The sequence below is a fragment of the Pleurodeles waltl genome, chromosome 8 (assembly GCF_031143425.1).
Source record: "Pleurodeles waltl isolate 20211129_DDA chromosome 8, aPleWal1.hap1.20221129, whole genome shotgun sequence".
NCBI classification, from domain to species: Eukaryota; Metazoa; Chordata; class Amphibia; order Caudata; family Salamandridae; genus Pleurodeles; species Pleurodeles waltl.
The window spans coordinates 1440181557-1440196522 of NC_090447.1; the positions used below are offsets into that span (position 1 = coordinate 1440181557).

Sequence of the window (14966 nt, forward strand, 5' to 3'; positions counted from 1 at the left end):
GTCCATTAAACCATGAAAATATCTTAGTCTGGGTTGAGTCCCCAGTGGAAATGGACCTAGCTGAAACTAACTCTTGTATAAAAACCATAACTTTAACTTGCGTCTCATTTGTGGAGAAGATAAATCATGTACAGTTAAAATAGGGACTACTTAATTTGCTCTTAAATAATATATAAATGAAGAACTATCCCAACATGCCGTCTTTACTTACCTGAAAATGTGATAGGTGTCTTCATTTTCATCAGAGCAAGATCATTGTTTTTGGTTTTGGATTCATAGTCAGGGCGAGAAATTATTTTTTCGACCAAATATCCATAAGACATTTCTGTCTGATACACGTACCCAGCATAAACCTTCCAATGGGATGCACTGGATAAACTTCTATAAATGAAATCAAAAGGTGCATATTAATTAAATCAGTAGAATCCTTAGCTTATTAATATCGGTCACTAATATTGATAGGACCTTGAACACAGATTTCTTTTACATTAAAATTACAAGTGTCATATAATTAGACAGAACCGAAGATCAGAATATGTTGTTGTAGATCATTTTAGTAGTGGATCTGCGGCTTCCACAAAACTTACCCCTCCTATGTACATAATAAAAATCACTAGGGTACAATAAGCATAAATAGTGTCAGCTCTGAACAAAAACCACAATGCTCTTTGCTTCTGTCAGTTATCTATCACATTTAATAAGCTGTCACTAGCCAATGAAACAGTTAAAATGTACACAAATCACTAAGGGCCTGATTTAGATATTGACGGATGGGTTGCTCCATCACAATGGTGACAGGTCTCCCAACTGCCGAAATCTAAATCTCACAGGAAATAACAGGATTTAGATTTCCGCAGACGGGATATCCATCACCGCTATGACAGAGTAACCCGTCCGCCAATATCTAAATCAGGCCGTAAGTCATAAATTAACATTAAATAAGGTAACACTTGTTCAGAGTGATTAAACATTTATTTTCATGCCTAAACTGATGCACATAGTACTTGTCAGTGACAGTAGCAGGTATCACTGTTCACCGATCCACATAACTTGGGATCTGCAAAATTGTGATTTAATTTCATAAAGACGGTGTCCACGGTCAGACATAGAAATAGCAGGCATGCTACTAGTAGGCAAGCTCACCCTCATAAAAATAACCTAGTACTTGTGGAGCAACAACAGCTGAGGCAGGCAAAGAGCTCCATCCACCATTTAATAGAAATGAAAATAAGCGTCTGGCATCCTGGATAACTGACCCAGTAGTTCAAATCACTGGTCGTGGAATGCTGTGATGCTAAGTGGATGAACCCTGAGCAGACACACTTCCACTGAAGTTTTGTCTAGTCAGATATTTTAAGCATAGCTTGGAGGGACCATGACTGTAGCAGCATAGAGACTACGGCGTCACAAGCAGATGTACATGAGCATGCGAGAAGAGCCTGATATCTGCTTTCGATTATTTTCGTTGACTTGTATGAACGCTAACAGATGTGTGTGTTACATGAATAGCGTGTATGTGACAATGGTTTTATACGAATTGTTTAGTCTAGTTGTCCAAGATTGGCAGATTAGTGTGATTTACGTTCTGGCTGTATGGAAAGGTAGAATGCTAAACAGTTAGAATGGAGTGAGAGAGCCCAGATTATTCAGAGCGATGTTATGTTTTGTAGGTTTTTGTTTATGTTATATTTTTATGTCATGTTACACGTTATACATTATTTTGTACAGAACATCGCTCACCCAGGAGGGTATCATGTTTCCTCTGATTGTGACAGATGGTGAAAGGCTGAGTTGTGCTTGCACTGTAATGAAGGAGCATGCTTGATGTGAGGGCTAGCAGCAATATTTTTATACTGGAAGAAAACTCCAGGTAGACAAGAGTTGAAACAGAGTCCATATGTGTTACTTATGTTATTTGAACTGTTGGGAGTTGCATATGTAACAAATTACATGTTTCTGTTTGAACTGTTGAGGGATTGGTTATTGTCATATGAATTACGTGTGTGCAAGTTAGAGAAAGATCTGAGAGCATAAATAGTCGGTAAAGAACGTTGAATGGCATTCATGAACTGGGAAAGGTACTTGTAACACTTGAACTTGGGAACAAAAAATTGGAGCATCTACTTTGTGGACACATTCTTGTTGTGTGACCCTTTATCCTCTTAACACTGGCCATGAGCGTAACCACAGCCTTTAATTTGGACCAAATTTGATCATAGAGGTACTACTGCAGGAGATTGTCGATTTAAACAATTTTGGTTGCTGGATGACAAAAAGTCTTTGTGAGACGCGCTCACATCCTGGGCAGCACCCATACCTGACTTACTCTGCTGACATAGCAGGAAAATGCTGCAAGCAGCCTGAGCATGAAATTCTGTTAGCATCATCTGGAGGAGCTGCTGGTTGAGAGTGGTTCGAGTACATTTCACTGCAAAGCTTCTCAAGACTGGTGTGACATCAGCACGCCATGCATCAACACCGTGGTGGCCATTTTAAATTGCTTCCAAATATGAGGAAGAAGCGAGTGGGACGTGTCCAATTTGACTAGCGCATTGACAGTGATGCACACACCCAAGTGAATTTTATTTACTTTTATTTGTGCGCAAACAGTGAGGGGCACACCTAAGTAAAAGTGACAGGCACATTAACAGAGATATGCCCACCCAAGTGATTATTAATTACTTTTACTCGGGGCATTCACAGTGATGCACACACTTAAGTAGGAATGAAACAGTGAAGTGCATTTTTATTACATTTTAAATTGTTGTTTTACATAGTAACTGCATATACTTTACAATCTGTGGAAAGTTTTGCTATTATTATATATATAGTTAAGCAGTATTATGTCAAGCAATACACCACTCCTGTGTTTCTGCCAGCACCTGGGGAGTCTCCCATGGATTGGGAAACTTGGAAAACAGTGTTTCTTGCTTATGTAGAAGTTTTGGAAGGTAAAAATTGTCTCTATTAAAGCAATGTTTAGGGTTAAATAAGTACACAAATCTATTGGTCTTACTTTATGCTGGTGACTTGAAAGTTGAACAATACGCTTCAAAACAAATGCACTTAAGATATGGAATATTTAATTTTTATTACAGGAAACAAAATGTCAATGATCCTATTGAAGAATATGTTTCAAAGTTATGGTAACTTGCTTCAATTTGTAATTTTGAGCACATTTATTATGACCAGGTATTAAGAGATCAGATCCTGATGAAAGCCAATAGTAAGAAAGTTCAGGAGAGGCTGTGAGCTAATGTGATACGTCACTTAATGCGGCCACTGAGATTGCCAAAGCAATAGAACATTCAGAAAAATGTGTTCATGTGATAAGGGGTTCACCCAATGGTGAGATTTATGCTGTTACGAAACATAATGAAAAATTTAAAAAAACAATGTTAAAAAAAGGAAGAGGTCAAGAAACCATTATTAGCACGCTATAGATGCAGGAATCCTTCACATTTAGGTAATTTTAAAGGTTTCCATGCCCTAGATAAAGTATGCTTTTAATGCAATAAGAAGAAGGAATTTCAGTAGTATGTAGCTCCAATGTATGGGAAAACAAATTGGTATATGTATGCAAGGATAAGTTAGAAGAAACTGAGGAAGTGATACAAGATCCCAATACTGTGTTGAATGTAAGTGCTGGATCAGTCAAAAGAGAGCTTCCGTCATGCAATATTGATATTGATGGAAAACAATTTTTTGTTCTAGTTGATTCCTGTTCTTGGTACACTATTATTGACCAAGGGATTATGGATGAATTATGGCCTAACAATTGTTTACTGCCACCTGATGTTGCTCCTGGGGGATATACAGGACATAAAATTGAATTGGCAGGATATTTTTGGGGAAGGTTTGATTTTTTGGGTCGCAGTGCTAGAGGATAAGTATATGTAGCATCAAAGCGATGCTTATTATTGGGATGGCCTCATCAACTCAAAATGTGCATTAGACCGGATCCTAAGTTAAGTTCACTTGCCTATGTCTTTGATGAATGGAAGGGCAGTACTTTCAACATAAGTGAAGTGTGGGAATTCAACACAAGTGAATGAGTTTGTTGCAATTGGAAAAAAAATATAATGGAGTTCTCAACTAAAATGTAGGTGAATATAAAGGTTATAAACATTGTATAGCATTGAAGAGTGATGCAATACCTCCAAGACATAAGGTCAGAAAAGAACCTTTTGCAGATACAGAAAAACTTAGAATGCTACTACAGGATTTATGCAAAAAAAGGTATAATTGAGCCTGTAGAATCATCACCTTGGGTGTCTGCCGTTCTTATTTCAGTGAAAGCATCTAGGGAATTGAGGCTCTGCATTGACTTACGCAGTATCAATAATGCCACTTGGATGGATGCCTATCCCCTGCCAAATGTACCTGAAATACTTTCAATTTGAGCAGGTGCCAAGGTCTTACTGTGGATAAAGAGTAGTGGATACCCCCAAGATAAGCTTGGGGATGAATCAAAAATTGTAACATCATTCATTACACAGGAAGGATTATTCCGTTATTGTAGGATGGCTTTAGGTCTAGCCAGCGCTGCCTGTGTTTTCCAGCGTTTAATGAAAGAAACGCTGGAGGGAGTACCTGGGGCAATTGCCTTCCAGGACAATATTTTGGTTTATGGCGGAAACACTGAAGAACAAGATAAAAACCTGGATAGAGTCCTGCAGGCATTGTCATCTAAAGGATTGACATTGTATTAGACTTTTCATCCTTGGTGAGGTCTTCCTTAGCTTTTTGCCTCTGTTCCCCAGGTTGTTGATTTGTGCTGGACTCTGATTTTGCTGTTTATGTTACTCTGGGCACTTTACCACTGATAACCAGTGCTAAAGTGCAAGTGCTCCTTTAAAAAATGTGTAAGTAATTGGCTTATACATGATTGGCATATTTGATTTATTAGTAAGTCCCTAGTACAGTGCACTAGATGTGCCCAGGGCCTGTAAATCAAATGCTACTAGTGGGCCTGCAGCACTGGTTGTGCCACCCTCATAAATAGCTCTGTAATCATGTCTCAGACCTGCCACTGCAGTGTCTGTGTGTACAGTTTTAACTGTAAATTCGACTTGGCAAGTGTACCCACTTGCCAGACATAAACCTTCCCTTTTCTTACATGTAAGACACCCCTAAGGTAGCCCCAATGGCAGGGTGCAGTGTATGGTTAAGGTAGGACATATAGGGCCTGATTACAACTTTGGAGGAAGGTGTTAATCCGTCCCAAATGTGACGGATATACCACCAGCCGTATTACGAGTCCATTATATCCTATGGAACTCGTAATATGGCTGGTGGTATATCCGTCACATTTGGGACGGATTAACACCTCCTCCAAAGTTGTAATCAGGCCCATAGTAATGTGTTTTATATGTCCTGACAGTGAAATATTGCTAAATTCGTTTTTTTCACTGTTGCAAGGCCTGTCCCTCTCATAGGTTAACATGGGGGCTACCTTTAAATCTGATTAAAGTGTAGATTCCCTTTGGTAGCGGATGGACATGTGGAGTTTGGGGTCTCTGAGCTCACAATTCAAAAATACATCTTTTAGTGAAGTTGATTTTAAGATTGTGTGTTTGAAAGTCCCATTTTTAGAAAGTGAGTATTGCTCATATGGTATTGCTCATACCATTTATGTGACTGCCTGTTTGTGGATTCCCTGTCTGGGTCAGTTTGACAGTTGGGCTGGTTGCACCTCACACTAGACAGTGGCACAAAGGGAGCTGGGGTGTAGCCTGCATATCCTGATGAGCCATCTGTGCTAGAAGGGAGGGGAGGAGTGGTCACTCACACCTGAAAGGGCTGTGCCTGCCCTCACACAATGCAGTCTCCAACCCCAGGGTGAGTGTCTGGGGCCTGGCCTGGGCAAGGCAGGATTTCACATTCAAGAGCAACTTTGCTTTGAAGTAGGTCTACTTCAAAGGAGAAATTGGGTATAAGAAGGACACCCAAAACCACAGACTTTAGAACACTTCTGGAAACCAAGAGGAACCTCTGCCTGGAGAAGAGCTGAAGAGCTAAGGAAGAAGAGCTGCCCTGCCTGTGACTGTGCTTTGTGGAGCTATCCTGCAGTTGCTGCTTCTGCTAGAGTAAGAGGGCAAAGACGGACTTTGTGTGCCTTCCATCTTGTGAAGATCTCCAAGGGCTTGATTTAGAGCTAGCCTCCTATTGCTTGAAGTCTCAGGGAGAGCAAAGGCTTTTCTCTGCCAGCACCTGGAATCTCTGGAGAGACTCCTACTCTGTCCTGTGGTGCCCATCCAGTCCCTGGGACCCTGAAAGGAGAAACTGGCAGCCTAAGAGGAAGAAATCCACGCACAGAACAATGTGCGGGGAAGAGATCAACGCAACTCCGATCTGCTGCTGGAAAACTGACGTGCCGCCGGCTTTGTGGCTGCAAATAGGCACTCGCCTGCAACGCGACTGAAGAATCGATGCACAGAGGTGGGGACACTACGCACAGCATCGCTGACGGAGGCTAGTGAGATCGCAACCCGCACTGCATGGTTTTCGGATCATCGTGTGGCTGGATTTCCGACGCAAGTACCGCTGGGCATGTAAAAACGACGCAAGGCCTGCCCGGGCCCGAGAGTGCTGACCAGATTGACGCATCGCTCTCCTGTGGAGAGAAGAAACGACGCGCTCGACCCGACAAAAGGAGAAACGACGCAAGGTCTTGCTTGTGAGTGAAATCGACGCATCGCAAGCCCTTTTTGACGTACACTTGCCTGTGCAGGGTTATTTTTGACGCACCCAAGGTACATTTTCACGCTACCAGTGTAGTTGGGTGTTTAAAACTACATGAAGACTCTTTTTGCTTTTTAATTGACAACTTGACTTGTGTATAGTGGATTTTTGTTGTTTTGGTCTTGTTTTGTTTAGATAAATCTTCTCTATTTTTCTAAACCTGTGTTTTGTCATTTTGTAGTGTTTTCATTAAGTTACTGTGTGTGTTGGTACAAATACTGTACACCTAGCACTCTGAAGTTAAGCCTACTGCTCGTGCCAAGCTACAAAGGGGGTAAGCAGGTGTGCACAAACTAATCAATTTCTCTCAGGATGATCTACTGTCAATAGTGAATGTACAACAAGTAGCAGAGTATGCAGATTACCTGTAAGGTTTAAATACTATGTTCTGTAATTACTCATAATTACTTCACTGCATTACATGCTGGAACTATTTTTCACTGTGCGTTTTATTGTTTTAATTTTGGTGGGGAAGATGTGCAACATATGTTGCTGTATGAACTGTTGGAAGTCATATATGTAACACATTACATGTTTCACTTTAAGCTGCTGGGGAGCTATTGTCATATAAACAATGTGTGTGCAACCTAGAGAATGTCCTGAGGGTATACATAGTGTGGACAGAACTTTGAATGGCATTCATGAACTGAGAGCAGTATTTGCAACATTTTAACTGAGGAATAAACAATTGGAGCATCTACGTTGTGGACTTATTCTTGCTGTGTGAACCTTTGTCCTCATAGAAACATGGGTCCCACATTTCTTTGGCAAGGTAAGGTGTGCATTGCTGATCTTTCTCAACAACATGTACAATTTAACTTTATTCTTACAGAGTAGTAAGGGTGGAAATAACAATTGAAACAAGTTTACCACTTGTAATGAACTCATGTGTAAAGAAGGAGAAGATTTGTGAGGCATTATACATTTGTGTTTATCTATTAGTTGCTGTAAATAGTAGTAACTTATGTAGGATGAGGTATTAGGGCACTCTTGGGAGAGGAGTCCTAACCATGAATTAGAGAAGCTGTTCCACCCTGCTTTGTTTGGGTTTCTGGCCTGCCGATATCTTTCCTCAATGGGCTTCACTATGGATCCGCTGATGGTGCTCATCAACAGTGCGACAAAATTTGAACATCAGAATGCAAACTTCACTGAGAGGGTGTACAGGCAAAGTGCACTCTCACCATAGTTACCAGAGATGAAGTGACAGGAGGATGGTGGCAGCTGAGTAATAGCCCTTCGTATCTGCACCCTGGAATGATCCAACCAGTCTAACACAGCTGGGGTTATTGCCGTCCATATAAGGTGTGTGGAGTGAGTGAGTAGCAGTTGTTTCACATATGGAAACAGAAGACTGTGTGTAGTTCAACCTGAAGAATCTTCTGCAGGCCATTTCACCAAAATAAATTGGAAGCAAAAATAAATGACCCATGAACATGAAGCAGGTAATATGCTTTCCAACATGTCACATCTGATATCTAGGACAATTTCACTTAATGTATGATCTTAAATATCCTACTTTTAAACTGTTTTGCTGCTCTTTTGATCACAGGGGAGAAGATTTCCCTGTTTTCAAATCTAGCTTGACAGTGCAGCTGTTCGACAACCTTCTGATCCCATTGTATAGGGTATGCCCCTTTTAGCCATTTGCTTATTTCTGCCAACCCCTTTCAGCCATTGGTTTGAGACTTTTTCATCACATCTTCGATCAGCCCAGACAAGTGTACACCTAATGCTATTGTCTGTTTTGTGTGAGGAGAACTGAATGGTGATTGGTGGCATACTTGAATGAGTCTTAGAAACTTGTAATTATTCTGTATCACATTCCAGTACATCCTTTTTTGGTTCACTGTGTCTTTCCAAACAAGAACCACCATAATACAAATAAGGCTTGGTCCTGTTGCAGAAGTTACAGTTCAGCCTGAACTGACAGGCCGTCACCTCTGAATGGGAAACAAGCAGCCCAGACTGGTTGTGGTGCAATTTGAGCCATGGCAATGAGGTGCAGCTTCATTCCTCCGGCACAGTCAACATGTAACCATGTCTAGAAATACCCAGTACAGTTAAAGCATCTTGGAGAGGAAAGCAAAAAGGCTATGGGTAGAAAGCTTAAATTAAACTTTGCCACCGGTAATTACTTTAAAGAGAATTTCAGTGCGATCTTCTTTGCTCAATGTACTCCTGCAGACCAAGACCATACTTATACAAATCAGGCTTGGTCCTCCTACAAAAGAAATAGAGATGTACCAGCCTATTTGGACATTTTCTTTGGGGTGCAATTTGCTTTCTATGGCACAGTGAGCATGCAATACACATCTGGGCATATTAGTTGCAATTAAGGATGTGGCAGTGAGGAAAATGAAAGGTTGATAGTTGGAATGCCTGAATTAATATCGACCACTATTAATATTCTCGCCTACATTCCTCTTCTGTTGTTTTTTTCCCAAATGTGTCACTCCAGTCAAGAACCTTCATACTCCAAATCTGACATCCTCATTCTCCAGGAGGAACAGTCCAGTCAAAAATGTCGGGCCATGCACTTTCTGAATTAGAAAAACAATCTTTATGCATATCTGGGTCAGTAAGGTGCAGGTTGATTCCTGTGGGAGAGTGAGCACTGGTTGAGTTCTATGACCGAGTGAGGACTGGAAAAAGGTCTTGGCAAACTTGTTGCGCTTAGAGTCTCACACTATGGAAAACAAAAAGGTGATGGTGGAATGCTGGAACTAATCTCAGCCACTGGTAACTACTGTGGATTGTACTCCAGTCCATTGTTGTTTACACAATGCGCACTTCAGACAAGACCCACCGTCATGCAATTTAGTATTGGTGCTGCTCCAATAGGAGCAGTCCAGACTACATCCCCTCTGGATGGGAAACAACCAGCCCCAAATGGGTTTCTGACTATTCGGTCCTCATCATTGAAGTGCAGGTTTATTCAAATGGCACAGCGGGCATGCAGCCCATGTCTGGGTACAACTGTTGCACTTAGGGCACAGCAGTGGGGAAACAAAAGTTAACAGATGGAATGTGTTAGAAACTGGGTGTAAGGAAATGCCTCCTTGGCATGGTTACCCCCTGACTTTTTGCCTTTGCTGATGCTATGTTTTGAATTGAAAGTGTGCTGAGGCCTGCTAACCAGGCCCCAGCACCAGTGTTCTTTCCCTAACCTGTACTTTTGATTCCACAATTGGCACACCCTGGCATCCAGGTAAGTCCCTTGTAACTGGTACCCCTGGTACCAAGGGCCCTGATGCCAGGGAAGGTCTCTAAGGGCTGCAGCATATCTTATGCCACCCTGGGGACCCCTCACTCAGCACAGACACTGCTTGCCAGCTTGTGTGTGCTGGTGAGGACAAAATGAGTAAGTCGACATGGCACTCCCCTCAGGGTGCCATGCCAACCTCACACTGCCTATGCAATATAGATAAGTCACCCCTCTAGTAGGCCTTACAGCCCTAAGGCAGGGTGCACTATACAATAGGTGAGGGCACCCGTGCATGAGCACTGTGCCCCTACAACGTCTAAGCCAAACCTTAGACATTGTAAGTGCAGGGTAGCCATAAGAGTATATGGTCTGGGAGTCTGTCAAACACGAACTCCACAGCCCCATAATGGCTACACTGAAAACTGGGAAGTTTGGTATCAAACTTCTCAGCACAATAAATGCACACTGATGCCAGTGTACATTTTATTGTAAACTACACCCCAGAGGGCACCTTAGAGGTGCCCCCTGAAACTTAAACCAACTCCCCGTGTAGGCTGACTGGTTCTAGCAGCCTGCCACACTCGAGACAGGTTGCTGGCCACATGGGGAGAGTGCCTTTGTCACTCTGTGGCCAGTAACAAAGCCTGCACTGGGTGGAGATGCTATCACCTCCCCAGGCAGGAGCTGTAACACCTGGCGGTGAGCCTCAAAGGCTTACCCCCTTTGTTCCAGCACCACAGGGCATTCCAGCTAGTGGAGTTGCCCGCCCCCTCCGGCCACGGCCCCACTTTTGGCGGCAAGGCCGGAGGAGATAATGAGAATAACAAGGAGGAGTCACTGGCCAGTCAGGACAGCCCCTAAGGTGTCCTGAGCTGAAGTGACTCTAACTTTTAGAAATCCTCCATCTTGCAGATGGAGGATTCCCCCAATAGGGATAGGAATGTGACCCCCTCCCCTTGGGAGGAGGCACAAAGAGGGTGTACCCACCCTCAGGGCTAGTAGCCATTGGCTACTAACCCCCCAGACCTAAACACGCCCTTAAATTTAGTATTTAAGGGCTCCCCTGAACCTAAGAATTTGGATTCCTGCAACTTACCGAAGAAGAAGACTGCTGAGCTGAAAACCCCTGCAGAAGAAGAAAGAAGACACCAACTGCTTTGGCCCCAGTCCTACCGGCCTGTCTCCTGCCTTCTAAAGAAACCTGCTCCAGCGATGCTTTCTCCAGGACCAGCGACCTCTGAATCCTCAGAGGACTGCCCTGCTTCCAAGAGACCAAGAAACTCCTGAGAACAGCGGCCCTGTTCAACAAAGACTGCAACTTTGTATCCAGAGGAGCAGATTTAAAGACCCCTGCAATCCCCGCAAGAAGCGTGAGACTTGCAACACTGCACCCGGCGACCCCGACTCCACTGGTGGAGAACCAACACCTCAGGGAGGACCCTCCGGCGAATCCGAGACAGTGAGTAACCAAAGTTGTCCCCGCTGAGCCCCCACAGCGACGCCTGCAGAGGGAATCCCCAGGATCCCCCTGACCGCGACTGCCTGACTCTAAAATCCCGACGGCTGGAAAAGACCCTGCACCCGCAGCCCCCAGCACCTGAAGGATCGGAACTCCAGTGCAGGAGTGACCCCCAGGAGGCCCTCTCCCTTGCCCAGGTGGTGGCTACCCCGAGGAGCCCCCCCCTTGCCTGCCTGCATCGCTGAAGAGACCCCTTGGTCTTCCATTGAAACCTATTGAAAACCCGACGTGTGTTTGCACACTGCACCCGGCCGCCCCCGTGCCGCTGAGGGTGTACTTTTTGTGTGAGCTTGTGTCTCCCCCTAGTGCCCTACGAAACCCCCCTGGTCTGCCCTCCGAAGACGCGGGTACTTACCTGCTGGCAGACTGGAACCGGGGCACCCCCTTCTCTCCATTGAAGCCTATGCGTTTTGGGCACCACTTTGAACTCTGCACCTAACCGGCCCTGAGCTGCTGGTGTGGTAACTTTGGGGTTGCTCTGAACCCCCAACGGTGGGCTACCTTGGACCCCAATTTGAACCCCGTAGGTGGTTTACTTACCTGCAAGAACTAACATTACTTTACCTCCCCTAGGAACTGTGAAAATTGCAGTGTCCACTTTTAAAACAGCTAAATGTGTTTTATGTAAAAAGTATATATGCTATTGTGATTATTCAAAGTTCCCTAAAGTACTTACCTGCAATACCTTTCAAATGAGATATTACATGTAGAATTTGAACCTGTGGTTCTTAAAATAAACTAAGAAAATATATTTTTCTATAACAAAACCTATTGGCCTGGAATTGTCTCTGAGTGTGTGTTCCTCATTTATTGCCTGTGTGTATGTACAACAAATGCTTAACACTACTCCTTTGATAAGCCTACTGCTCGACCACACTACCACAAAATAGAGCATTAGTATTATCTCTTTTTGCCACTATCTTACCTCTAAGGGGAACCCTTGGACTCTGTGCATACTATTCCTTACTTTGAAATAGTGCATACAGAGCCAACTTCCTACACTGGGTCTCTAATTGGCAGAGATATGTACCCTGGCCAAGTAGGGATCACAATCCTAATCAGGTAAATCACAACACAACCTAAATTATCCTATGTTCACCCTCTAAGAACACTACAAGCACTGGGACTAGAAATAGGGTGCCCTGGGCCTCTGCCCACCCCACCCCTTCTCCTCCTCTTGTTTGTTTGCCCACAATGCCACACCAGACAAGATCTACTCTCATGTAAATGGAGCTTGATCTTGCTCCAGTAAAATGGCCTAGCCTGAACTGCTAGATCTGGTCCCCTCTTAAGGGGAACAAGCAACCCAAGGCTGGTTTCCTCTATTTGGGCCTTGTAAGTCAGGTACAGCTTCATTATTATGGCACAGTGAGCAGGTGATCTACGTATGAGCACATCCACTGCACCTAAGGATTGAACTGAGAAAACAAAAAGGTGATGGGTAGGATGCATGACTTAAGATCTGTGGTTGGCAACTACCCAGGACAGCATTCTAGTGCTTTATTTTACCTACTTGTCCACACCAAACAAGAAGCAATGGCATACAAGTCAGGCTTGCTCCTGCTCAATTGAAGCAGCCCAGTAAGAACTGTCAGATCAAGGCCACTCTTAATGGGAAACCGGTAACCCCCAGACTGGTTTTTCATTGTCAGCTTGAGTACTATACCACAGTGAGCAACCTCAAAAATGTGAGCATACATGTAGTGCTGAACGTGTTGTTCTGAGGAAAACAGAAAGGTGAAGGGTGAAATACTTGACTTAATCTCTTCCCCTGGTAGTTTTCTTGGACTGCACCCTGGGGCGTAATTCTTTGCCTACAGTGACACTGCCAGACAATAACCAACCTCATACAAATCAGCTGTTATTCTTGCTACAACATGGACAGTGCACAATGGAATGCCAGGAAAAGTCCATCTGAATGAGATGCAACCAACCAACCAACCCCAGTTCAGTTTCAGCCTATTTGAGCACTGTCAATGTAGTGCAGCTCTATCCCTATGGCACAATGAGCCTGGGATCCAACTCACGGAATACCCTTCAAAGTTGGGGCATTGAATTGAGTAGAATGGTATGATGGATGAAAGACTGGAATTAATCTCAGCCACCAGTATTTACTCTGGAATATCTGTTGTGTCATCCTCCTCCGTGGAATGGTTTCCAATGCAGTGGTTCCACTACGTGGGAGGGCTTGTTTGTTGGACTCAGAAACCATCTTGGAAGCTTTGCCATCTAAAGCAAAGTGTTCTCTATTATAAGCAAATGATTGCTATAAAATAGGCTTTATGTTATATAGCATGTGATTTTTCAGTGTGAAAAAAAATCTAGATAAAATTTGTTTTTTTTATTCTTTAAAAATGAGATTTGACAAATAATATTCAGTGTTAACATACTTTTATTGATAAGTTGTTTCATTACTTTCATCCAACTCCTGCTTTATTCTTGATGTCAGATTTGCTGGTTTCTTTTTGATGTTAACTCATATTGATCGGTTCCATGTGTTATTGTTCTCTATTGTTCTCATTCTTTTATGTTGCTAATTATGTGTGCTATTGTCTTCCTTCTCCACAGCTGGGATTGGGTGTCCCACTGTAGTACTTTTCCAATATTGCTGGTTGTGTTCTGTTCTTCAGCTACTTATTCATTCTTCTGTTTCAGACTCACCAAGAATTAGTGCGTTTGCACATCATGCTTTTCCACAAAAAACTCTAGCCCAGTGCCTACCAACCACTGCAAGGAATGTATTTTTTTTCATGAGAGTGAAGAAAGTGTTTGCCTTTCTGAGAGGCGTTTGGGTATTCAGATGTTATACCAGGGTCTTGCATACATGGTTTTCCTTACAGATTCATAGTCTCCTCGAGAGAAGTGACCTGCTCTTCTCCTTTCTTTCATTATCTGTGTTCATCGCTGTCATTTGCCTTCCCTTCAGCAGGGAGGATTCTGAAACATGACTATTCTTTCCTTCTATGAACTAGGTTTGATCATGTTGGCAAATAACTTAAGACTGCACCAGCTTTAGATCAGCTATGTACCTTGATCTTTCACGAAGACATGAAGACAGCATAAATGTAAAATCTTTGCTAGTAGGTAATGATATTAAGAATGTATTGGTGCTGTGAGAATAAAACAATTGTGCAAAGGATTCTAGGTATGTCAGTATGGTGTATAGGATTGTGGGGATCTGAATGTTTTCGCAAACTTTACCTGTACAGGGTCCATATGTAAGATTACTGCCTAAATTGAAATGCTTACATACTTTATTTTAGGTTATTAAAAACTACATAAATCGCAAATAACACATTCAATTAACAAAACATACTGTGTTTTCTCTTTACGCAGTTTAAGAAAATAAGTTTATAGTCAATAGGGGTATCGAGTAGCCACCTGCAGCACTGAACCTTGTACTGCTGACTTAACTGGGACATCAGATAAAGGCCAGACTTATTGTCCATACTCGTTCAAAGTGAATTTATGGTCCATGCAATTCCATGTTCTGTT

At 42.9% G+C, this 14966-nt stretch overlaps 1 protein-coding gene across 2 annotated transcripts in view; it reads right to left on the reverse strand.

Annotated features, from left to right (window-relative positions):
* The window catches only part of TMPRSS2 (transmembrane serine protease 2), a 277324-nt gene that overhangs the window by 49885 nt on the left and 212473 nt on the right, over positions 1-14966 (reverse strand). For both annotated transcript variants that reach the window (XM_069202592.1, XM_069202591.1), the window contains one exon: positions 212-381. In XM_069202592.1, coding sequence (XP_069058693.1) covers positions 212-381 — 170 coding nt within the window. The remainder of the gene's footprint in view (positions 1-211; positions 382-14966) is intronic.